Raw genomic sequence first — 26,222 nt, forward strand, 5'->3', positions numbered from 1 at the left:
CTCCCTGAATGTAGATAGCTTTCAGGAATAGATGGTGATCTGTGGCCCAAGCCCAAATCCTCTGGGCTTCCTGGCACAAGAGGCGAGAGCTTGTCCCACCCTGCTTGTTGATGTAGTACATCGCAACTTGATTGTCTGTGCACAGCAGGAGGACCTGAGGAAAGAGAAGATGTTGGAAGGCCTTGAGGGCATAAAACATCGCTCTGAGTTCCAGGAAGTTGATGTGATGTTTCATTTCCTGGGCTGACCAAAGTCCTTGAGTTTGGAATTCATTCAAATGAGCTCCCCAGGCATAAGGGGAGGCGTCGGTGGTGATGACAAGTTGATGAGGAGGTAGATGGAACAAAAGACCTCTGGAGAGATTTGAGGATATCAACCACCATTGTAGAGACTGACGAAGAGATGATGTCACAGATATGTGTCGGGAGCAAGGATCCGACGCTTGGGACCACTGGGTTGCTAGGGTCCATTGAGGAGTGCGCAGGTGGAGACGTGCGAAGGGTGTGACATGAACTGTGGAGGCCATGTGACCCAAGAGTATCATCATTTGCTTGGCAGAGATGGAGCGTTGATGAAGCACCTGCTGACACAGAGATTGGAGAGTGTGAAGACGGTTGGACGTCAGAAATGCTCTCATTAGGACTGTGTCCAGCACTGCTCCAATGAATTGAAGTTTCTGAGTGGGATGAGATGAGATATGGGTAGATTGATCTCGAACCCCAGAAGTTGTAGAAACAGGATGGTCTGGTTGGTGGCCTGGAGTACTGTCTGAGAAGAATTGGCCTTTATCAACCAATCGTCCAGGTAAGGAAACACCTGAAGGTGGTGGGAACGTAGAAAGGCAGCCACCACAATCAGACATTTGGAGAGGAGGCAAGACCGAAGGGTAGCACCTTGTATTGGTAATGACAATGGTTGATCATGAAGCGGAGGTACTGTCTGGAGGCCAGATTGACCGGTATGTGAGTGTATGCTTCTTTGAGATCTAGGGAACATAGCCAGTCGCCTTGATTGAGAAGAGGATAAAGAGTAGCCAGAGAAAGCATTTTGAATTTCTCTTTTACCAAACATTCGTTGAGATCGCGAAGATCTAAAATGGGTCTGAGATCTCCTGTTTTTTTGGGAACTAGAAAGTAACGGGAGTAGAATCCCTGCCCCTTTTGATCTAGAGAAACTTCCTCTATGGCGTTCAGGAGAAGGAGGGATTGAACCTCTTGAAGAAGGAGGGAAGACTGAGGAGTGTTCAAAGCAGACTCTCTTGGCAGACTTTGGGCAGGAAGAGTCTGGAAATTGAGAGAGTAGCCGTGGCGGATGATGTTGAGGACCCACTGATCCGAGGTGATGAGTTCCCAACGGCTTATGAAATGAGTAAGGCATCCTCCTATGGGCTGCGGAAGATGAGCAGAAGGAGGGAGATTGGCTATGTCCTGGAGAACCAAGTCAAAAGGGTTGAGTTGATTTCTGTGAAGGGGGAGGTTTCACCTGTTGTTGCTGCTGTGCTGGTCTAGCAGCTTGCCTCTGTTGTTGCCTCTGATGCCTGGGTTGTTGTTGGGCCTGAGGTAAAGGACGAGCCACAAATCTACGTTGATAGGCTGATTGCTGGCGAAAAGGCCTGGTAGGTGGGGTCTTCTTCTTTGTCTTAAGGAGAGTGTCCCATCGAGTCTCATGAGCTGAGAGTTTTTGAGTAGTGGAGTCCATGGATTCTCCAAACAGCTCATCCCCCAAACAAGGTGCATTGGCCAGTCGATCTTGATGATTGACATCGAGTTCTGAAACTCTGAGCCAGGCCAGTCGCCGCATAGCCACCGACATAGTCGTGGCCCTAGAGGTCAGCTCAAAGGTGTCATAGATTGATCTGACCATGAACTTGCGCAGTTGTAAGAGCGATGAAGAAGTTTGGCGAAAGGTGGATCTTTTACGGTCAGGGAGGTATTTCTCAAAAGATGACAAAGTCTGAATGAGATGCTTAAGGTAAAAAGAAAAATGGAAAGCATAGTTCCCTGATCTATTTGCTAGCATCGCATTTTGATACAACCTCTTGCCAAACTTCTCTGCCAGGAGGGACAGAAGCGTATACACTAGCCCCCGTGGATTTCTTTAAAGTAGATTCCACCAGTAAAGACTCATGGGGGAGTTGCGGCTTGTCAAAGCCTGGAATAGGTATGACCTTATATAAGGAGTCCAGTTTGCGGGGAGCTCCTGGGATGATCAAGGGTGTCTCTAGATTTTTGTTAAATGTCTATCTTAATATGTCATGGAGAGGCAGTTTGAGAAATTCCCTTGGAGGCTGGTCAAAGTCCAGAGCATCTAGAAATGCCTTGGATTTTTTGGATTCAGCCTCCAAGGGAATAGAGAGAGAGTCACACATCTCTTTGAGAAAAGAGGTAAAAGAGGTTGAATCAGGTTTAGAGGAGGGATCTAAACCAGAAGGATCCTTTTCCCCTGATGAACACTCTCCCTCCGAGAGGAGAGGGTCCTCCGAATCACCCCACAGATCAGGGTCCCTCACCTGAAAACTGCGGTCCCGGGAGTCCGGTGTGGAGGGTTCTAGGTGTCGAGTTTTATGCATCGATTTACCAGACCTCTGTGAAACGGTACCGGGAGATGTTATAGGCTGTGTCGGCGCCGAGGTTTGAACAGCCTGGTGTAAGGATCTCGGTTCCGGCGCTAAGACCGGCATTGATACCGAGGAAGTGGTATGCATCGGTACCGACAAGGTGGATGCCGATAAAGGAGGCTGCTCCACTGAGGCGGCTCAGACCGGACCGGGACTGGAAGGCTCGGTGTCAAAAGAGCAGGGAGTAGCTGTTGGAGTTGTTCTTTGAGCTGGAGCTGCAGGACGGCGGCAATGCGCTCGTCCAGTGAAGGCACCGGTACCGCTTTTTTCTTCTGCGGTACCTTGGGTGCTGCTCTACACTCCGAAGAGGAACCCGATGTCGAGGGGCTAACCTCAATCGGAGCGGAGCGCTTCCGTGGGCACTTCGAGGTCGGCAGGATTGGGCTCGCTGCCACTGAGACCGGAGGGCGCTCCAGCGGGGAAGGCTTCTTAGCCGGCTTACCTGAGGGATGCGACGCCGGTGCGGTATCGCGCGGTGTCGATGAAGTAGGTGCTGACTGCATCGGGGCCGAAGCCAGAACCGGTGCCGTTGAATCCGACATCTCGGTACCAAATAATAATCGCTGTTGGATTTGGCGATTTTTTCAAGTTCTCTTTTTAAGAGTGGCACAGTGGGTGCAGGTGGACGCTCGATGGTCAGGACCAAGACACTGTAGACACCAGTTGTGCGGGTCTGTGAGTGAAATTGGTCGAGCGCACCGCTGGCACTTCTTAAACCCGGGTTGAGGGGGCATGAAGGTAAAAACAGCTTCAGCCAAATCGAAGGCCGAGGCCTCCATGGTGGCAACAGGCCCTGCTGGGGCGAAACCGAAAAAATGAAAGAAAAACAAAGTAAGAGGTTTTTGGTTTTTTTTTTTTACAAAGAAAATAAAATAAAATAAAATGAGGGAAACAATATTTCCCAACGAGTTTACGCGAGCGGGAAGGCGAAAGAGAAAAAAGTTTTCAACAGCCGTTGAAAAGTGTGTCTTCTTAGCTCCGCGGAAACTAAGAAACTGGGGACCGCGCGCCTCCGTCGGGCGGGAAGGCACTCGCGCGTGCGCGGTGCGGCCTGCTAGAACTTTCCAAGTTCTTAGAGTGCAATCACTCTAAAATTGTCCGTACCGGGGCTCCGTCGGTGCCGTCACCCATCAGTCAAGAATATGCTGCCTGCTTGTCCTGGGATAATGAAAGAATCTTAATAATCAATATAGTTTAGAATCCCTTTGCTTTCAGGTGGATTTCTTGGGTCACCAAGCCGCACAGTGGTATAAATTACTTAATGAATATCTGAATAAAAAAAGAAAACTGGGTTGAGGGATATTTGGAGCATTGAGATCAAGCACCAAATTTCTGCATCTCAATGGCCACAAATTTGGTCTTGGAGATTAAAGTCTACAATGTCGGCATCTATGAGGCAAACATGGTTGTTTTTATTGCATAGAGTGTTTTGGACCCCAGTTCATTTACAAAAAGTAGATACTTCTAGGTCTAATAGATGCTGGCATTGTAATAAGGATGCAGGGACTTTAGATCATTTAATTTATTTCTGTCCTTGTATTAATGCCTTTTGGAAATCAATTTGGCCCCAAATTAATTTGCTATTAGAAAACTTTGTTGCCTTGTCATATGATACAATTTTATTTGGTACTTCAATGAGGTTTAAAAGTCAAATTTCAATGTCTAACAATAAATTACTATTAATATTGACAGGAGTTGCCATTCAACACATCACTAGGAATTGGAAAGACTATACAAGACTCAATTATACCTTTTGGTGAAGTTCAGTATGTTATATGTATAAGATGGAAAGAGTTCTTGCTTTACAGAATGGGAATTATGATAGGTTTAGAAAGATATGGGGGCCATTGATTGAATATTCAAATGATTAGACACCTTTAAATACTTGAAATTTTATTTTATTTTATTTTTTTTTAAATTTTATTTATTAAATTTTCAATTTTTACAATAATTGAATCTCAAGTAATATAATTAATTACTATATATCATTGTATCTATCATTAATACAACTTAATTTATAAACAGTATATATTATAAATTATATATAATCAAAAGTTATAAATCCCTCCCCATTTTACAATTAATGATTCTAAAAATTATATATATCCCACCCCATTCCTATATAAGTATTGTAATTGTGCTAAGAAGTCAAATCATTAGAATAATTAGTCAATGGTTGTCAAATTTTTTTGAAATTATGAAAATTCCCATGTTGTAATGCTAATACTTTTTCCATTTTGTAGATATGACAGACAGAGTTCCACCAGAACGTATAATTTAATTTGGTATAGTCTTTCCAATTTTGAGTTATTTGTTGCATGGCGACTCCTGTCAATATTAATAGCAGCTTATTATTGTTTACTGAGATCGGACTCTGAGTTCTCATTGCAGTTCCAAATAATACGGTGTCATATGAGAGTCCTACATGATTTTCTAGTAATTTGTTAATTTGGGGCCAAATCAGATTCCAAAAGGCATTTACACAGGGACAAAAAAAAATTAAGTGATCTAACGTCCCTATTTCTATTTTACAATGCCAATACTATTGGATCTAGTATTATCTATTTTTTGCAGGCGCGTAGGGGTCCATAACACTCTATGTAATAAAAACATCCATGTTTGACTCATAGATGCTGACTTTGTAGATCTTAGTCTCCAGGACCAAAATCGTGGCCATTGAGATGCAGAAATTGTCTGTCCAATCTCAATACTCCAAATATCTCTAAGACCAGTTTTCTTCTTTTTATTTAAAAATCCATATATCAATTTGTACCATTTTGCGGCTTGGTGTCCCAAGAAATCCGCCTGGAAACATAAAACCGGCAGACTATATTGAGTATTAAGATTTTTCCATTCAGAGAACCCTACCTGAATGGCCTGCTTCAATTGCATCCATTTAAAATATTGTGTTTTATTTAAGCCAAATTTATTTTGCAATTGTGAAAAACTAAGCAGTGAACCGTCTGAAATGACATCATTTAATGTTCGTATTCCTGCACTTATCCATTGTTTCCAGACGATCTTAAATCCGCCAATTTTGATCCTGGAGTTTACCCAAATAGATTGATTTAGTGATTTACTAATTGGATCTGGTGATAGGTTATTAATATATCTTAATGTTTTCTAAGTGTCTATTAAAATTCTATTATCTTTGTATTTTCTAGGCATTGTTATACTAATTAAATGATCTAAATGTAATGGGAACAGGAGCCGCCATTCTAAATATAGCCAATCTGGTACATTCTCCATGAGATCTGGGAGGATCCAATACATACCCTGTCTTAGAATATAGGCTTGATGGTACCTATAAAAATTTGGAAAATTTACCCCTCCCTCCACAATTGGTCTTTGTAAAGATACTAAAGCTATTCTGGATCTTTTCCCAAACCAAACAAATTTTGTAATAATATTGTTTAATTTTTTATAAAAGGACCCCTGAAAAAATATTGGTATCATACTCATTTGATAACAAACCACAGGCAATATCATCATTTTAATTGTTTGAACTCTTCCCCACCATGAAAGATGTAAAGGATTCCATTGTTCACACATTTCTGTAATTTTTTTCAATAAAAGTTTTTCATTTTCTTTGACTGTATCATCAATTGTATTTTTAATCATAATTCCTAAATATTTTAAACCTTCCTCTTTCCAAATAAATGAATATGAATCAAATAATCCTTTGGTACAATGAACATTAATAGGAAGAATTTCTGATTTACTCCAATTAATTTTATATCCAGAAAATTTTCCAAATTCCTCTAGAAGATTAAGTAAACTTGGAATAGTATTCCCCGGTTCTCTTAAATATAATAAAATATCATCTGCATATGCAGAAAGTTTATATTCCCAGTTAGAAAATGGTATTCCTTTTATCTCCTTAGTTTGATTAATTGCAATTAACAAGGGTTCTAAAACAACATCAAAAAGTAAGGGGGACAAAGGACATCCTTGTCTAACTCCCCTTTGCAAGTTAAATCTATCTGATAAATTGTTATTTATATATAATCTTGCACCAGGAGAGCTATACAAGGTTTGAATCATTTTAATAAAGCCGGGGCCTAATCCAAACCATTCTAGAGCTTGATACATAAATTTCCATTCTACTCTATCAAATGCTTTTTCTGCATCTAAAGATATCATAAATGCAGGATCATTTATAGTTTTTGCTAGGTTTAAAGAATGGAATGCTAATCTAGTGTTGTGTGATGAATGTCTTTTAGCAATAAATCCTGTTTGATGCACATCAATAATGAAAGGAAGAGCTTTTGCTAATCTTATTGCTAGTACTTTAGAAATTAATTTACCATCTACATTTAATAAAGAAATAGGCCTGTAATTTGAAACCAAAGTAGGATCTTTGTTTGGTTTTAGTAAGACAATAATTAATGAATCAGCCATAGTACCTGATATATTTCCATTATTCATTTGATACTGATATAATTTTAATAGATATGGTAAAATAATGTTTTGAAATGATTTATAAAATTCAACCGTATAACCATCACCACCTGGAGCGGATTCAACTCTAAGAGACTTCAATGCTGATTCTATTTCCTTTATAGATATAGGTTCTTCTAAACTTCCTTTTATATGATCTGGAACATTTGGTCCAATAAATGAATTTAAAAAATTAAGTCCATCTGGTTCTTTATTTTCATAAGATTCAGAAGAATATAAATCTTTATAAAAATCAAGAAACTGTATTAAAATGTCTTTATTGTTAGTGTGTGTATTACCTTGTATATCTTTTATTGTAATAATCTTGGATTTTCTTTAAGAAAATTTGCTAATAATTTTCCAGCTTTATTTGAATTTCCATAAAATTGAACTTGTCTATTAAATAAATCTTTCCTCACGAATTGAGAAGAAATCTCATTATATTTAACTTTTAGTTTTAATAAATCTTGTAATGTATTATTTTCCCATTTTTCAATTAATTTATTTTCTAATAATTTAATTTGTTTTCCTAATTCAAGAAACTGTTTTTTATGTTGTTTATTAATATATGCTGAATATGAAATAATATTTCCTCTCATTGTTGCTTTAAAAGCGTCCCATAAAATCTCAGCATTAATATTATCTGAATCATTAATTTGAAAAAATTCTTGTATTTTTAATTTAAATTCTTCGAGGAAATTTGAATCCGCTAAAAAATTATTATTAAATCTCCAAATTGAATTGAAATGTTCAATATCATAATTTTGAAGATTAATCCACACACCAGCATGATCCGAAATTATAATAGGATCTATTACTGCTTTTAACACACGCTGCACTAGGTTATTAGAAACAAATATATAATCAATTCGTGAAAAGGATTTGTGGACTTGAGAACAAAAAGAAAATTCCTGATCATTAAAATGAAGAATACGCCATATATCTATTAAATCACAAGATTGAATCAAATTATCTAAGCCTAATGATTTCATAATTCTACTTGGTTTTTTATCCAAAATTGGATCCATTACAGCATTGAAATCCCCTGCTACTATTAAATTAGATGTAGCCAGTGGTAAAAGTAATTGTTGAATTTGTTTGAAAAAACTCCATTTGATTCGTATTAGGAGCATATAAATTGAATAAATCCATGGTTGTATTTCCCAGATCCATTTTGACATGCACCCATCTACCTAAGGGGTCATAATTTATTAATTTGAAATTCGCATTACATTTTTTTGTTTATCAGAATAGCCACTCCAGCTTTTTTCTTTAAAGCCGGTGCAAATAAACAATTAGAAATCCAACCCCCAAATAATTTTTTAGATTCAATTTCAGAAAGATGCGTTTCTTGAATGAAGTAGATGTCCGCATTTTGATTTTTAAGGAATGATAATATTTTCTTCTTCTTAATAGGATGATTTAAACCATTGACATTCATAGAATAAATTTTTATATCCATCTTATTTATCATTAAATTTTAACCAATATTCTATGATAATATACATGATTAGATCTTAGCACAATTAATATATATTGATCCCCATTCCCACCCTCTATTTTCCCTCCCCACCCTCCCATTATCAATGTTTGACTTGAAACACACATTGGTCATGCAAAACCTAATTCCCCTTCCCCAGGCAACTAATCATTCATAAATTATTTTAAAAGTAACTTCTAATTCAATACATTCCATATTTCTTTACCCACCCTATATATTCATTTAAACCTTCATACAATAAATTAAATATATTTCAAATATAGCTCTAATTCCATATATCAAATTCTCATATATATAAATTAGATATATCTATTCCTATAAAGATAATAGTAAATATTTTAATAAAATCATTTTATATCAAAAAGATTCTATAATTAATATCTATATTATAATAGTTTCCCATTCATTTAACCTATTCCAAAAAAATTTCTCATTAATATTAGCAGTATTAAATATAGATGCAATAATTCGTATCAATTATAATTGGATAAATCATATTAATATTTTCAAGTCTTAGCTATAACTAATATATTATCCCTACAATAAATTCAATATATTTCAAATATATCTCTAATTCCATATATCAAATTTTAATAAAATTATTTTAAACATTTTTATATATCATCATTTATAGTAACCTAATATGTATAGGTAATTAAATAAAATATATTTTTATATCAAGAAGATTATATAATTAATATCAATGTTATAATAATTTCCCATTCATTTAATCAATTCAAAAATTTATTTTTTTTCAATTAATATTAGCAGTATTAAATATAGATGCAATAATTTTATAAATAGTATTAATTTCTATTATAATATAATTTTATCATAACGTTCAATATATATATTAATAATAATTGAATCAAAAATTATAAAATGTTTTTTTTTTTTTTAAATGGATGGAATAAAATCAATAATTAATTAAAATCATAACATTCAATATATTATAATAATATTTGAATCAAAGATTGTCAACATTAAAAAAATAATAATAATTTATTCTGTTAGTAGTCATTGTTTTCTTCTTTCTTTTTAACCATCTTCTTTTTCCTTATTTTATCTTGCATTTTCTAAATCCTATCTTCAGATGAAACTTTCATTTTATTTTTATTTTATGTAGACATTGGTTCCTCTTCTTTTTTTTTCCCCTTTTTTTGTTTCCATTTACTTATTCTGTTTTATCATGTAGACATTGGTTCTTCTTGTGTCAAAAATTCTTTTCAGTTTTGCTGGATCTTGAAAATACATAGATTTATTCCCAGTAGAAATTCTCATTGTAGACGGATAGTATAGACCATACATGTAGCCCTTTTCTTTTAATTGTTGTCTGAATGTGAGGAATTGTTTCCTTATATTTGCAGTATATTTAGCAAAGTCAGGAACAAAAATCAATTTAGATCCTTTATAGTTTAGGTTTTTATTTGCTTTTGCCACTTTTAAGATCTCAAATGCTTGTTGGTATCTTAATACTTTGAAGATCAGAGGTCTAGGAGCTGCCTGGTTTGTTGGTTTTCTTGTGGGGATTCTGTGGGCACGTTCTATCTCCAACGGCCATTTAGAATTTAGCTGCAGCAGTTTAGGCAAAAGATTTTCCAAAAACTGTATAGGGTTTTCTCCTTCAATATTTTCAGCTAAGCCAAGGATTCTAATATTCTTTCTTTTTCCTCGATTCTCCATATCAATTAGTTGATTTTTTAAGGCTGTAATATCTTTCTTTTCCTCTTCACACTTTTGTGTGAAAGTTTCCAACTGCCAGATTCTTTCCTCTATCACAGACATTCTCTGCCTGTCAGTTTGGATCTCCTGTTTCAGATTGATCAGCTCCTCCTTAACTTCTGATATTTTGTTGGCATTATCAGTCAACATTATTTTGATTTTAAATAATTCCGCCATGATGTCCGATTTTTCATTAAGTTCCTCAGCTTCCAGCGGGATTGGTACACTGGACGGCGATACGGGAGTTACCTTCGACCTTTTCGCCGACACTCTCCCGATGTACAAGGTTTTTCATTCTTTCCTTGCCTTATCGCTGCCATCTCGACGTTGATTTTTATTATTTTTAAATCGGGCGAGTGAAGTAAAGAGTTTTATTTTTATTCAGTTGTTGCCTGGGACTCAGGAGCGCCGCGGTTAAGCTGCCATATCGTGCGCGCTCCAAGCCATAATAAGAAGGGATATAATACATATATGAATGAATATTATTGATATATGGAGGGCTGGGAGTATAGGATGGGGGGCAATTTAAAGTATTTAAGAATATAAGATATCATATTGTATACTTGTTAATTGAAGTGAAAATGAATAAAGAATTTAAAAAAAAAACACAAAAATAATTCCCTGCACAGTCAAGCCTGCAAGGATTACTAGATGCCTTTCAGCAACTCCCCTCCCTCCCTCCCCCTTACCTTTGTGGCCAAGTCAAAATGATCTACCAACAATAAAATTTTAAAAACACAAAGCACACTGTACGCAGAGAAAATGTTAATTATCATTTATATTCCGCGGGTTTTCAAAGAGGTCAAGGCAGATGACTTTATGCAATGTCACCTCAGTAACAACTATACAAAAATAGACAAATATTCCCCCTCCCTTTTTACTAAAACGCGATAGCAGTTTTTAGCGCAGGGAACTGCGCTGAATGCCCCACGCTGCTCTCAACGCTCATAGGCTCCCTGCGCTAAAAAATGCTATTGTGGTTTAGTAAAAGGGGGCAATAGTGCAAAATATAGACAGCATATATAAATTCTCAAAGCAGACACATTTTGATCACTAAATTGAAAATAAAATCATTTTTCCTACCTTTGGTAATTTCATCAGTCTCTGGTTGCACTTTATTCTTTCTGACTGTGCATCCAATATTTCTTCCCTTCTTTCAGCCTCCTGTATGCTTCCTCTCCTCCAGACCTCATTCCCCTCCCCAAACTTTTTCTTTATTCATCCTGCCCCTTCTTTCTTTTTCTCTCTTCATACCCCCTTTCTTTCTGTATGTCTGTTTTCCTCTCTCACTCCGTGCCCCATTTCTTTCTTTGTTTCAACCCTGCCCCCTTCTTTCTTTCTCTCTCCATACCCTCTTTCGTTCTGTATGTCTGTCTTTCTCTCTCTCTCTCCGTGCCCCATTTTTCTTTGTTTAACCCTGCCCCTTTCTTTCTCTTCTGCGCTCCCTGTCCCTCCCCCCCCTTTCCTTTCTTTCTCCGTGCCCTCTCCTATGCCACCACCATTGGGAAAATGCTGCCACCGCCACTGGGGAATAGGCTGCCACTGCCGCCATCGGGAACAGGCCGGCGCCGAGTTCGCCCTGCTTCTCTTCCCCGCAGGGCTGACCAACTCTCGCCACCCGACATCAATTCTAACATCGGAGAGGAAGTTCTAGGCCAGCCAGGCAGCGATTGGCTGGCCCAGAACGTCCTCTCCGACGTCAGAATTGATGCGGGTGGCGAGAGTTGGTCGGCCCCACAGGGAAAAGCAGGGAGAACTCGGCGCCGGCCTGTTCCCAATGGCGGCGGTGGCACTCAAGTGGCTAAAGAGCCGCAGTTTGCCGGCCTAGGGAGAACACTGGAGGGTGGCCAGCTGTGCACCCCCTTGGGACGTAAACCCGGGGCGGACCGCCCCCCCACACCTTGGTATGCCACTATCTGTACCTCACTCCCTCCCTATGACCAAAAATTCTCCTTTCTTCTATTCCCCGTGTACACAACCATCTCTTTCCCTCCCTTCCTCTCTCCCAAGTCCATGCCTTCTGTGTCCAAAAACACATTCCCTCCCCCACCTCAGCATCTCTTTCCCTCCCTTCCTCTCTCCCAAGTCCATGCCTTCTGTGTCCCAAAAACCCATTCCCTCCCCCACTTCAGCATTTTTTTCCCTCCCTTCTTCTCTCCCAAGTTCATGCCTTCTGTGTCCAAAAACCCATTCCATCCCCCACCTCAGCATCTCTTTCCCTCCCTTCCTTTCTCCCAAGTTCATGCCTTGTGTCCAAAACGCACTCCCTCCCCCCTTTTGTGTTCCGCGTTTGCCTCCCAGCCCATCTTTGCAACTTTCTCAGCAAAACGGAGCTTGAGCCACGAGGCTTGTCTTCTGTTTCCTGCCTGCCCTGCCGCGCACAAATAGCTGACCGGAAGTATTCTCCGACGTCAGAGGGCAGGCTTTGCTTAAGCCCTCCCTCCGACATTAGCGTTGACATCGGGGAAGATTTCCGATCGGCTATATGTGAGCGGCAGGGCAGGTAGGAACAGAAGACGAGCCTCGCGGATCGAGATGTATTTAACTCCGCGGGTCCCCCGTCCAGCTCTGTCCTGTGCACCCCCTTGGGGCGTGCACCTGGGGCAGACCGCCTCCCCCGCCCCCCCCTAGGTTCGCCACTGATACAGTATATAGATTCCATTCAGTTCAAGTTCAGATAAGGACCAGAACCAGGATCTATTTAAAAGACACAAGAAATGAAAGAAGAAAATCTTGAACTTATCCCATAGAGTAGAATACCCCCCCCCCGAAAAAAAACAACAAAAAACTCACAACACAAAACATACAAACTGAGCGTTAAAAGAGACAGAGTATCTTATGCGCACAGGCCAAATGTACAGTAGGCACTTCTGGGGTATAATTTAGAAGCAGCTGGGGCAGAGTTGTGATGTGATGTGTGTGTATACACAAAAAAACATGGAAAGTAATCCATGTTTATTGGAGCATTCCCATTTTTCCTCCAGCTTATGAAAGGTTACCACAGTGCTTCTCTACCCTTTTCTGAATTGAAATTGTGTTATGTAGTATATTAAATCAATAAATCGAATCAAATCCAAATAGGCTTTCAGGATTACTACAAAGCACAGTTACTTACCGTAACAGGTGTTATCCAGGGACAGCAGGCAGATATTCTTGACTGATGGGTGACGGCACCGACGGAGCCCCGGTACGGACAATTTTAGAGTGATTGCACTCTAAGAACTTTTAGAAAGTTCTAGCTCGGCCGCACCGCGCACGCGCGAGTGCCTTCCCGCCCGACAGAGGCGCGCGGTCCCTCAGTTAGTATAAGCCAGCTAAGAAGCCAACCTGGGGAGGTGGGTGGGACGCAAGAATATCTGCCTGCTGTCCCTGGATAACACCTGTTACGGTAAGTAACTGTGCTTTATCCCAGGACAAGCAGGCAGCATATTCTTGACTGATGGGTGACCTCTAAGCTAACAAAAAGAGGGATGGAGGGAAGGTTGGCCATTAAGAAAACAAATTTTGTAAAACAGACTGGCCGAAGTGACCATCCCTTCTGGAGAATGCATCCAGACAATAATGAGATGTAAAAGTGTGAACTGAGGACCAAGTAGCAGCTTTGCAGATTTCCTCAATAGGAGTGGAACGGAGGAAAGCTACAGATGCTGCCATTGCTCTGACTCTATGGGCCGTGACAGAACCTTCCAGTGTCAGTCCGGTCTGAGCATAACAGAATGAAATGCACGCTGCCAGCCAATTAGACAACGTACGTTTAGAAACAGGACGTCCCAATTTATTCGGATCAAAGGACAGAAAAAGCTGGGGAACTGATCTGTGGGGTTTCGTACGCTCCAGATAGTAAGCAAGAGCCCTTTTACAATCCAAAGTATGCAGAGCTTGTTCCCCAGAATGAGAATGAGGTTTTGGAAAGAAAACCGGTAGAACAATGGATTGGTTGAGATGAAATTCAGAAACAACCTTGGGGAGAAACTTTGGATGTGTACGCAGAACCACCTTGTCATGGTGAAAAAACCGTAAAAGGTGGATCTGCAACCAGTGCATGAAGCTCACTGACTCTCCTGGCAGAGGTAAGAGCAATAAGGAAAAGTACTTTCCAAGTGAGAAATTTGAAAGGAGAAGTAGCTAAAGGTTCAAATGGAGGTTTCATTAAAGCTGAAAGAACCACATTGAGATCCCAGATAACCGGAGGGGCTTTAAGAGGTGGTTTAACATTGAAAAGCCCACGCATGAACCTGGACACCAGGGGATGAGCTGAAAGAAGTTTTCCATGGACTGGCTCATGAAAAGCTGCAATGGCACTGAGGTGGACTCTGATGGAAGAGGACTTCAGGCCAGAGTCAGACAAAGAAAGAAGATATCTAACAACGTCTCCACTGCCAGGGAAGTGGGATCAAGATGATGAAGAAGACACCAGGAAGAAAATCTCGTCCACTTTTGATGGTAACATTGTAGAGTGGCTGGTTTCCTGGAGGCATCCAGAATGGAACGAACGGGCTGAGACAAAAGAGTATCAGTCGAGTTCAGCCCGAGAGATACCAAGCCGTCAGGTGTAGAGACTGGAGGTTGGGATGCAGAAGGGTTCCCTGCTGTTGCGTAAGCAGAGAAGGAAACAGAGGAAGAAGAAAAGGTTCCCTGGAACTGAGTTGAAGTAGAAGGGAGAACCAATGTTGCCTGGGCCACCTCGGAGCAATCAGAATCATGGTGGCTCGTTCCCTCTTGAGCTTGAACAAGGTTCTCAACATGAGAGGTAGAGGAGGGAAGGCGTACAGGAACAGATTCGACCAGTCGAGGAGAAAAGCATCTGCTGTTAGACGGTGCGGAGAGTAAAGTCTGGAGCAGAATAGGGGCAGCTGATGATTGTGAGGAGCTGCAAAGAGGTCTATCTGAGGAGTGCCCCATTGATCGAAGATAGACTGCAGAGTTACGGGATCGAGTGTCCACTCGTGAGGTTGGAGAATTCTGCTGAGTTTGTCCGCTAAAGAATTCTGAGCCCCCTGAATGTATATAGCTTTCAGGAAGAGATGATGATCTATGGCCCAAGTCCAGATCTTCTGGGCTTCCTGGCATAAAAGGCGAGAGCCTGTCCCACCCTGTTTGTTGATGTAGTACATCGCAACCTGATTGTCTGTGCACAACAGAAGGACCTGAGGAAAGAGAAGATGTTGGAAGGCCTTGAGGGCGTAAAACATCGCTCTGAGTTCCAGGAAATTGATTTGATGTTTCCTTTCCTGGGCTGACCAAAGACCTTGAGTCTGGAACTCGTTCAAGTGAGCTCCCCATGCATACAGAGAGGCGTCGGTGGTGATGACTAGTTGATGAGGAGGCTGATGGAACAGAAGACCTCTGGATAGATTTGAGGATACCAACCACCATTGAAGAGACTGACGAAGAGATGATGTCACAGATATGTGTCGTGAGCAAGGATCCGACACTTGGGACCACTGGGTAGCAAGGGTCCATTGAGGAGTGCGCAGGTGAAGACGGGCGTGAGGTGTGACATGAACTGTGGATGCCATGTGCCCCAAGAGTACCATCATTTGTCTTGCTGAGATGGACGGCAGTGGAAGCACCTGCTGACATAGAGACTGAAGAGTCTGGAGACGATTGGATGGTAGGAAAGCTCTCATTAGGAGTGTATCCAGGATCGCTCCAATGAATTGAAGTCTCTGAGTGGGAATGATATGAGATTTGGGTAGATTGATCTCGAATCCCAGAAGTTGTAGAAACTGGATGGTTTGGTTGGTGGCCAGAAGAACTGCTTGAGCGGATGTGGCTTTGATCAACCAATCGTCCAGGTAAGGAAATACATGAAGGTGGTGAGAGCGTAGAAATGCCGCTACCACAATGAGACATTTGGTGAATACCCTTGGAGATGAGGCAAGACCGAAGGGCAGCACCTTGTACTGGTAATGACAATGATTGATCATGAATCGGAGATATGGTCTTGAGGTTACATTGATCGGTATGTGAGTGTAAGCCTCTTTGAGATCGAGGGAGCATAGCCAGTCGTTTTGATTTAGAAGGGGATAAAGGATGGCTAAAGAAAGCATCTTGAATTTTTCTTTTACTAGATGAATGTTGAGATCGCGAAGATCCAGGATGGGTCTGAGATCTCCTGTTTTTTTGGGGACTAGAAAGTAACGGGAGTAGAATCCCTGCCCCTTTTGATGTAGAGGAACTTCCTCTATAGCGTTCAGAAGGAGGAGGGATTGGACCTCCTGAATAAGGAGGGCCGATTGAGGACTGTTCAAAGCAGACTCTTTTGGCAGGCTTTGAGGTGGAAGAGTCTGAAAGTTGAGAGAGTAGCCGTGGCGGATGATGTTGAGGACCCATTGGTCCGATGTGATTACTTCCCACCGGCTGAGGAACAGAGAAAGTCGACCTCCTATATGCTGAGGCAGGAGAGCAGGAATAGGGATACTGGCTATACTGTGGAGAATGAAGTCAAAAGGGCTGTGACTTCTGCTGAGGAGGTTGTTTTACAGCTTGTTGCTGCTGCTGTTGTCTGGGAGGCTGACGTTGTTGTTGCCTCTGACGCCTAGGTTGCTGAGCAGTGGTAGTCAATGGACGAGCTGTGAAGCGGCGTTGATAGGCCGATTGCTGCCTATATGGTCTTGGCGGAGGAGGCTTCTTTTTATTCTTAAGCAGGGTATCCCAGCGCGTCTCATGAGCAGAGAGCTTTTGTGTGGTTGAGTCCATGGAATCCCCAAAGAGCTCATCCCCTAGGCATGGGGCGTTGGCTAACCGATCTTGATGGTTAACATCAAGCTCGGATACCCGAAGCCAGGCCAAACGACGCATAGCTACTGACATTGCTGTCGCTCTGGATGTTAGTTCAAAGGTGTCATATATGGATCTAACCATAAACTTACGTAATTGGAGAAGAGACGACAAGCATGTGTGAAAAGCGGGATGCTTTCGTGAAGGAAGATATTATTCGAAAGAAGCCATGGTGGTAAGGAGATGCTTTAAATAAAAAGAAAAATGAAAAGCATAATTACCAGCCCTATTTGCCAACATAGCATTTTGGTAGAGCCTCTTACCAAATTTATCCATGGCCCTTCCTTCTCTGCCAGGAGGGACAGATGCATATACACTGGCTCCTGAAGTCTTTTTAAGGGTGGATTCGACAAATAAGGATTCATGTGGAAGTTGAGGTTTGTCGAACCCAGGAATGGGAATTACCTTGTATAGAGAATCCAGTTTACGTGGGGCCCCTGGGACAGTTAAAGGAGTCTCTAAATTCTTATAGAAAGTTTCCCTCAAGATGTCATGAAGGGGAAGTTTCAAAAATTCCTTTGGAGGCTGATCAAAATCAAGGGCATCCAAAAAAGCTTTAGACTTTTTGGATTCAGCCTCCAAAGGAATGGACAAGGACTCGCACATCTCTTTCAAAAAACTGGAGAAAGAGGAAGTGGCCTGTTTGGAGGATGGGTCAGGGACAGCCGAATCCTCCTCCTCTGAGGAACATTCGCCTTCAGAAAGAAAGGGTTCCTCTGAGTCTCCCCACAGATCAGGGTCTCTGACATGGGAAGAATGGTCCCGAGACTCAGGTGTCGACGTTTGCATGTGTCGGGTTTTGCGCACCGACTTACCCGACCTCATCAATACCGAGTCAGGAGAAGTTATCGGTCGCACCGGTGCCGAAGTCTGCACCGATTGATGGTGAGCTCTCGGCTCCGGTGCAAGGACTGGCATCGATACCGATGAGGTTAGGTGAAGCGGTACCGAGACAGTGGAAGCGGGTAACACGGGTTCCACAATCGGTATCGATACGGGTTGTTCCACAACCGGTACCGATGGCTCGGTGCGGACTGGCACCGGAAGGTTCGGTGTCATGATAGCAGGAAGGAGTCGTTCTAATTGCTCCTTAAGCTGCACCTGAAGGATGGCCGTAATGCGGTCATCGAGGGATGGCACCGGTACCGCTTTTTTCTTCTGCGGTACCTGCGGTGCCGCTCGACGCCCCGGAGATGAGGAGCCCGATGTCGAGGGACTCACCTCTATAGGGGCGGAGCGCTTCCGCTGGCGTCTTACAGGCGGCAGGATTGGACTCACTGCACTCGAGGCCGGAAGACTTTCCAGCGGGGAAGGCTTCTTAGCCGGCTTACCTGACTGTTGAGATGCCGGTGTGGAATCACGCGGCGTCGAAGACGAGGGTGCCGACTGAATCGGTGCCGAAGCCGGAGTTGAAGGAACGGGGTCGGACATCTCGGCACCGAACAACAATCGCTGTTGAATTTGGCGATTTTTTAATGTCCGTTTTTTTAAAGTAGCACAGCGGGTGCAAGTAGAGGCCTGATGCTCAGGACCCAAACACTGTAAACACCAGTTGTGTGGGTCCGTGAGAGATATAGGCCTAGCACACCGCTGGCACTTTTTAAAACCCGGTTGAGGGGGCATGAAAGTAAAAACGGCTTCCGCCAAATCGAAGGCCGAGGCTTCGATGGTGGCAGAAGGCCCCGCCGGGGAAAACCGAAAACTGAAGAAAAAAATGAAAATTTTTTTTTTTTTTTAACAAAATTGAAAGAAAGAAAAAAGGCAAATGAAGCCAAAACGTTTACGCGAGCGGGAAGGCAAGTTAGGAAAAAATTTCAACAGCCGTTGAAAACGCGTCTTCTTAGCTCCGCGGAAACTAAGAAACTGAGGGACCGCGCGCCTCTGTCGGGCGGGAAGGCACTCGCGCGTGCGCAGTGCGGCCGAGCTAGAACTTTCTAAAAGTTCTTAGAGTGCAATCACTCTAAAATTGTCCGTACCGGGGCTCCGTCGGTGCCGTCACCCATCAGTCAAGAATATGCTGCCTGCTTGTCCTGGGATAATAAATAAAACTGAGCATATGTTGTAGACCAAATATGCATATGCTCAAGGCCTTGGCCCAGCATAGTTCCTGTCCGCAGCAGCTGGGAGAAGGTAACAGCATCAATGCCCGTCATTCTGGGGGAAGAGGGAGAAGGTTGCCATAAGCGAGGGAGTGGCCTGGGGGAAGAAGAGGGGGAAGGGAAGGGAGGGAAGAAGTGTCAGTCACTGCGGGAGGGAGAGAAATGCTGGTCACTGCGAGGGGGGAGGGGAGAGAAGATGAAGAGGGATGTCATCATTATGGCTGTAACCACTGGGGAGGGGAGGGAAGGAGTGTCAGTTACTGCGAGAGGGAAAGAAATGCCAGTCATATGGAAGCAGCAATAACACACCAAGGGGAAAAGAAATACAGTACTCCCCCGATATTCGCGGGGGTTCTGTTCCAGGAACACCCGTGAATCTTGAAAAACCGCGAATACGGTTTTTCATGGGGGAGACTGGAGAGGGCAGCGGGAGAGGCAGGAGAGAGCAGCCGGAGCACTGGCGAGTGAAGAAAATCACTCGCTGTATGCTCCGACTGCCTATTCCTGCACTAAAGTCAGGCCCTAACCAATCAGGAGCTGCATGTCAAAGCAGCTCCTGATTGGTAAGGCCCGTCTTTAATGCAGGAAGAGGCGGTCGGAACATACAGCGATTAATTTTCTTCACTCGCCAGCTCTCCGGCTGCTCTCTCCTGCCTCTCCTGCTGTCCTCTCATGGTCAGCAGTTTGCAGTAGAAAAATACCACGAATGACCGGAATCGCGAACCGCCAACCGCGAATGACCGGGGGAACACTATACTTGAATATTAGTCTCCCTTGCTTATACTCAATTAACAGTTCTCCCTCTCATTTTGGGGAGAAAAATGTTTGCAGCTTATACTCGGACAGGCTTATATTTGAATATATATTAAATATCCAAATGTTGTCTAGCACTATATATCTTCAGGGTATAGTTATCACTGTGGGCTGTCATTATTTATTTAAAATATTTATAATCTGCTTAATGCCTAAGCGGCTCACGATAAACGTGCATAATATTAAAAAGATGACATAACTCTCAAACTAGATAAAAACAATATAAAAATAAAACCAAATTAAAATAAATCTCCCCTTCAATTTTAGTCTTACCACTAACCCATGCTATTTTAGCGCAGGTTCCATTTTATGCAATGAGACCTAGGGGTTGACATTTAAAGCAATTTAAATGGCCAGGAGATGCTCCTGGTTAATTAAATCACTTGTATAGGGCTATTTGTCAATATTCAGTGGCATTTAACCGGATAGTGTCACTCCCTAACCACCTAAGCTAAAACTAGTGCCGGCACTAGCTGACTAAGTAACAGCATAAAATTATGACAGTAAAACAGGAGTTAACCAGAAACCAGTTTGAATATTGACCAGTGTCCAGTTAACTTCCAGGTTGGCAGTCATACCCAGATATTCAGTGCAAGGAATTGCTCATGCCCCAGCACTAGATATCCAAGTTAGTTCAACCTATGACCAGAAGTAGCTTATAAGCCACTTATCACCATAGACTTAATATCGACCATCTAGTTACTAGTAACTGGGGTTAACAGTAAAATAAATGTCTTAATAGTACATAAGAACATAAGCATCGCCTCTACTGAGTCAGACCACAGGTCCATCATGCCCAGCAGTCTGCTCCCGCGGCGGCCCCCCAGGTCAATGACCTGTAAGTTATCTATTATTTAAGACATTTTGCCTGTATAATATCCTTCTAATTATATCCTTCAATCCCCTTTTCCTTCCAGAACTCGTCCTATCCCATTTTAAAACTCAAAATTGTACTCTGCTCTATCACCTCTTCTGGAAGCGAGTTCCAGGTGTCCACCACCCTCTGAGTGAAGAAGAACTTCCTAGCATTTGTTCTGAATCTGTCTCCCTTCAATTTTTTTGAGTGCCCTCTAGTTTTTGTTGCCCCCGACAGTCTGAAGAATCTGTCCTTCTCTACCTTCTCTATACCCTTCATAATCTTGTAAGTTTCTATCATATCCCCTCTAAGTCTCTGCTTTTCCAGGGAAAAGAGCCCCAGCTGCTCCAGCCTCTCAGCATATGGAAGGTTCTCCATGCCCTTTATCATTTTTGTTGCTCTTCCTCTCAGTCAGTTGATATCTCTCCCTCTCAGTCTTGGATCAGAAATTGCTGCATTCTTGGGCAGAAATTCAATTTTCCTTAAAGGTCTATAAATGGAGAAATATGTGGGTGGAGGCATAGGCAGCGGAACACTTTTTTGTTTGGGGGGGTGCCCATAAGCTCTACCCTAGACCTGTCAGGCCCTGTTACAGCATTACCGGCAATTCTGGGGAAGAACATGGCCTCTGTGGCCCTCCTGTTCTGACGTCTATGAATGGAGGTTAAAACAATTTACAATCTCATCTCCTTGTCATGATTAGGGGTTTTACCATGATGCCATCAGGGAGCTGCAAGATTTTCACACAGTATAACATAGTAAATGACGGCAGATAAAGACCTGAATGGTCCATCCAATCTGCCCTATAATCACAATTTCATGATTAAATTAAAATGTATTTTTTCTTTGTTATTTCTGGGCCGTAGATCTTAGAAGTCATAAGTAATCTAACTCCTATATCAATTAGCAAATCAACAACTCAAACAATTTGGCTAAACCCCAAGATCAAGATTGGCGGTTTCAAAGTAATCTGGAAATACTGGATGATAGCAGGTATTCGTATATTAGATGATGTAATAAAAAATGGTAAGTTGCTGGAGTTTTCACAATTGCAACATAAATTTGGTCTTAACAAAACACAAAATTTTAGATGGTTGCAATTGAAGCAATCCATTCAGGTAGGGTTCCCTGAATGGAAAAATCTTACTAAATATCACAGTTTGGAATTCTTGTGTTTCCAGATGGACTCAATAGGACATAAAGCCGCACAGTGGTATAAAATAATATCCGGATTTATAAATAAAAAACCAAAAAATGGTCTTAGAGACATTTGGAGCATTGAGATAAAGCATCAGATTAGTGCATCTCAATGGCCATGGCTTTGGTCTTGGAGGTTAAAATGTACAGTGTCAGCATCTATGAGACAAACTTGGTTTTTTCTTTTGCATAGAGCTTTATGGACCCCTGTTCGTTTACAAAAAATAGATAGCAATAGATCTAATAGATGCTGGCACTGTCATGTCGAAGTTGGGACATTAGACCATCTTTTATTCTTTTGTCCATTTATCTTATCATTCTGGAAATCAATTTGGCCTCAAATAAATAGGATGTTAGAAAATCCGGTAGCCTTGACATATGATACTATATTATTTGGAACAACTATGAGAGCAAGAAGTCAAATTTCATCAAGTAATAACAAACTTCTATTTATTTTAACTGGAATAGCAATACAACAAATAACATTCAATTGGAAAAACCATGACAGGTTAAACTACACTTTCTGGTGGAATTCTGTATGCCATATATACAAAATGGAACTCACCATTGCAACACAAAAAGGCTATATGAGTAAATTTCAAAAAATCTGGAGACCGTTAACAGATTTCTATAATGAATGATTAACTTTTCCCATGATAAGATATTTGAATAGAGGGGAATGGGATGGGATTTTATTTCTGATTATTATATACTATATCAATATTTGAATGAATTCACAATAAAGTTGATTTTATGTATTATTGATTGGGAGGGAGGGAGGGGTGGGGGATTATTATATTCAATAAGAATTATATAAATTTAGATTTCTTGCATAATACTAGAACTTTATATAATATTAATTTTTTTTAAAAGAAATGTTAAATTTGATGTTAATATGAGTTAATCAAGTGTATATATTCAAGTTTCTAATGAGTTTATTTGGAACACTTGTTGTAACATAAGAAAATGAATAAAGATTTATAAAACAAAACAAAAAAATAGATCTTAGAAGTCTACCCAGAACTGACCTTAGTTTCCAACTATTGGAGTTGCCGTTGAAGCTCAATCCAGCATATCCCAAACCATCTCCTTTGCAGGATTCAGATCATAAAAGTTAGTCCACTCATATTCTAATTAGCGATCCTCTGTGTTCATCCCACACTTTTTTGAATTCTGTCACCATTTTCCTCTCCACCACCTCCCTCAGGAGGGCATTCCAGGCATCCAGCAGCCTCTCCTAATATTACTCTTAAGTCTACCACCCCTCAGCCTCAATTTATTTCCTCTCATTTTAACAGTTTCCCTTCTCTGGAAAAGATTTGGTCCTATATTATTAATACCTTTCAAATATTTAAATGTCTATCATATCACCCTTGTCCCTTTTCTCCTAGTCACATTGGAACAACAACATGGAAACTATTTACCAATTTGATTCTAGAATCAAGGTTTTAGAAAAGGGGATGTACATTATATCTGTTCAGTTACATAGAAACATAGAAGCATGATGGCAGATAAAGGCTAAATGGCCCATCTAGTCTGCCCATCTGCTCTAACCATTATCTCTTCCTCACTAAGAGATCCCACATGCCTATCCCACACCTTCTTGAATTCACATAGTCTGTTTCCTCTACTTCCTCCAGGAGACTGTTACACACATTTACCACCCTTTCCTTAGATTACTCCTGAGCCTATCACCTCTGAACTTCATCCTATGCCCTCTCATTGCAGAGCTTCCTTTCAAATGAAAGAGACTCGACTCATGCGCATTTACACCATGTACATATTTAAACGCCTCTCTCTCCTTTCCACATATTGAGATCTTTAAGTCTGTCCCCATGCGCCTTATGACGAAGACCATGCACCATTTTAGTAGCCTTCCTCTGGACCGACTTCATCCTTTACACAATATTCTAAATGAGGTCTCATACAGGGGCATCAATACCTCCTTTTTCCTACTGGCCGTATCTCTCCCTATGGACCCTAGCATCCTTCCAGCTTTCGCCATCACCTTTTCAAATTGTTTGGCCACCTTAAGATCATCACATAGTTAGGTAGCAGATCTTCAAGCAGTACTTTTTTTTTTTAATTCTTTATTCATTTTAAAAATCTTTCATCAAGTGTACAATATTCATAATCAACACAATGAAACAAGGCACTTGCATATCTTACATTATAATCTAAACATATAAATGTAACCCTCTCCCCACCCTCCCACAAAACCCTTCATTCATGTAACAAAACCTATCTTTGTATCCCTGCCCCCTCCTATTATTATATGATGTCTGACTAATAGGAAAATGACATTTAATCATGACAAAAAGACGCTAATGGCTCCCATATTTTAATAAAATTATTATAATTTCCATTTTGTGTCGCTATTGATCTTTCCATTCTATATATGTGGCATAATGAATTCCACCAAAAATTAAAGTTTAACCTAGTATGATCTTTCCAATTATTAGTAATATGTTGGATGGCAACTCCAGTCATGATCATCTTCAAGCAGTACTAACTGAAGAGCCACAAAGGTAGCACTGCACATCTGGCACATCATGTGTCTTTGGACAGTGCTGTGAATATTTGAAAGCACTACAATAAAAGTATGTAAAAGGAGCATATTATGGCTGTGGATAGGACATCTGGGATTCAGATTACTTTTGTGCATCTTTTACCTTTTCCATGGTCCCCAAATCAACTCCTTCTAGGTATTTCTCAGCCACCTCCAGCAGTGCTTCCTGTGGCCACTCTGAGAACCAGTCAATGGTGCTGCAGTTCACCAGTGCTGGATACTGGCGCAGCCGATTCCTGTGGATACAAATTCCAAGAAATCATCACTAAACAAAAAGACTGGGGTTTGTCCCGTCAAATGTTTGATGCTGACTCACCTCAGTTTTCAGCATCATTTTTAATACTGTATATAATTTGGCATTGTCATCTTGAGGCAGGGACTCTAGATCATTTATTATTTTATTGTCCATTCATTTTGGCTTTTTGGAAATCGATATGGGGCCAAATAAATTCATTATTAGAAAATCCGGTGGCTTTATCATATGATACTATTCTATTTGGAATGTCAATGAGGAAAAAAAGCACAGTTACTTACCGTAACAGGTGTTATCCAGGGACAGCAGGCAGATATTCTTGACTGATGGGTGACGGCACCGACGGAGCCCCGGTACGGACAATTTTAGAGTGATTGCACTCTAAGAACTTTTTAGAAAGTTCTAGCTCGGCCGCACCGCGCACGCGCGAGTGCCTTCCCGCCCGACAGAGGCGCGCGGTCCCTCAGTTAGTATAAGCCAGCTAAGAAGCCAACCCGGGGAGGAGGGTGGGACGCAAGAATATCTGCCTGCTGTCCCTGGATAACACCTGTTACGGTAAGTAACTGTGCTTTATCCCAGGACAAGCAGGCAGCATATTCTTGACTGATGGGTGACCTCTAATCTAACAAAAAGAGGGATGGAGGGAAGGTTGGCCATTAAGAAAACAAATTTTGTAAAACAGATTGGCCGAAGTGACCATCCCTTCTGGAGAATGCATCCAGACAATAATGAGATGTAAAAGTGTGAACTGAGGACCAAGTAGCAGCTTTGCAGATTTCCTCAATAGGAGTGGAACGGAGGAAAGCTACAGATGCTGCCATTGCTCTGACTCTATGGGCCGTGACAGAACCTTCCAGTGTCAGTCCGGTCTGAGCATAACAGAATGAAATGCACGCTGCTAGCCAATTAGACAACGTACGTTTAGAAACAGGACGTCCCAATTTATTCGGATCAAAGGACAGAAAAAGCTGGGGAACTGATCTGTGGGGTTTCGTACGCTCCAGATAGTAAGCAAGAGCCCTTTTACAATCCAAAGTATGCAGAGCTTGTTCCCCAGAATGAGAATGAGGTTTTGGAAAGAAAACCGGTAGAACAATGGATTGGTTGAGATGAAATTCAGAAACAACCTTGGGGAGAAACTTTGGATGTGTGCGCAGAACCACCTTGTCATGGTGAAAAACCGTAAAAGGTGGATCTGCAACCAGTGCATGAAGCTCACTGACTCTCCTGGCAGAGGTAAGAGCAATAAGGAAAAGCACTTTCCAAGTGAGAAATTTGAAAGGAGAAGTAGCTAAAGGTTCAAATGGAGGTTTCATTAAAGCTGAAAGAACCACATTGAGATCCCAGATAACCGGAGGGGCTTTAAGAGGTG

General features: G+C 41.4%; 1 protein-coding gene across 1 annotated transcript in view; it reads right to left on the bottom strand.

Moving 5' to 3' along the window:
• Nucleotides 1-26,222, bottom strand: part of DNAH2 (dynein axonemal heavy chain 2) — a 511,463-nt gene that overhangs the window by 162,101 nt on the left and 323,140 nt on the right. The window contains 1 exon segment of the mRNA XM_033923769.1: nucleotides 24,701-24,833. Coding sequence (XP_033779660.1) covers nucleotides 24,701-24,833 — 133 coding nt within the window.

Source organism: Geotrypetes seraphini, chromosome 16 (genome assembly GCF_902459505.1).
Source record: "Geotrypetes seraphini chromosome 16, aGeoSer1.1, whole genome shotgun sequence".
Lineage (NCBI taxonomy): Eukaryota > Metazoa > Chordata > Amphibia > Gymnophiona > Dermophiidae > Geotrypetes > Geotrypetes seraphini.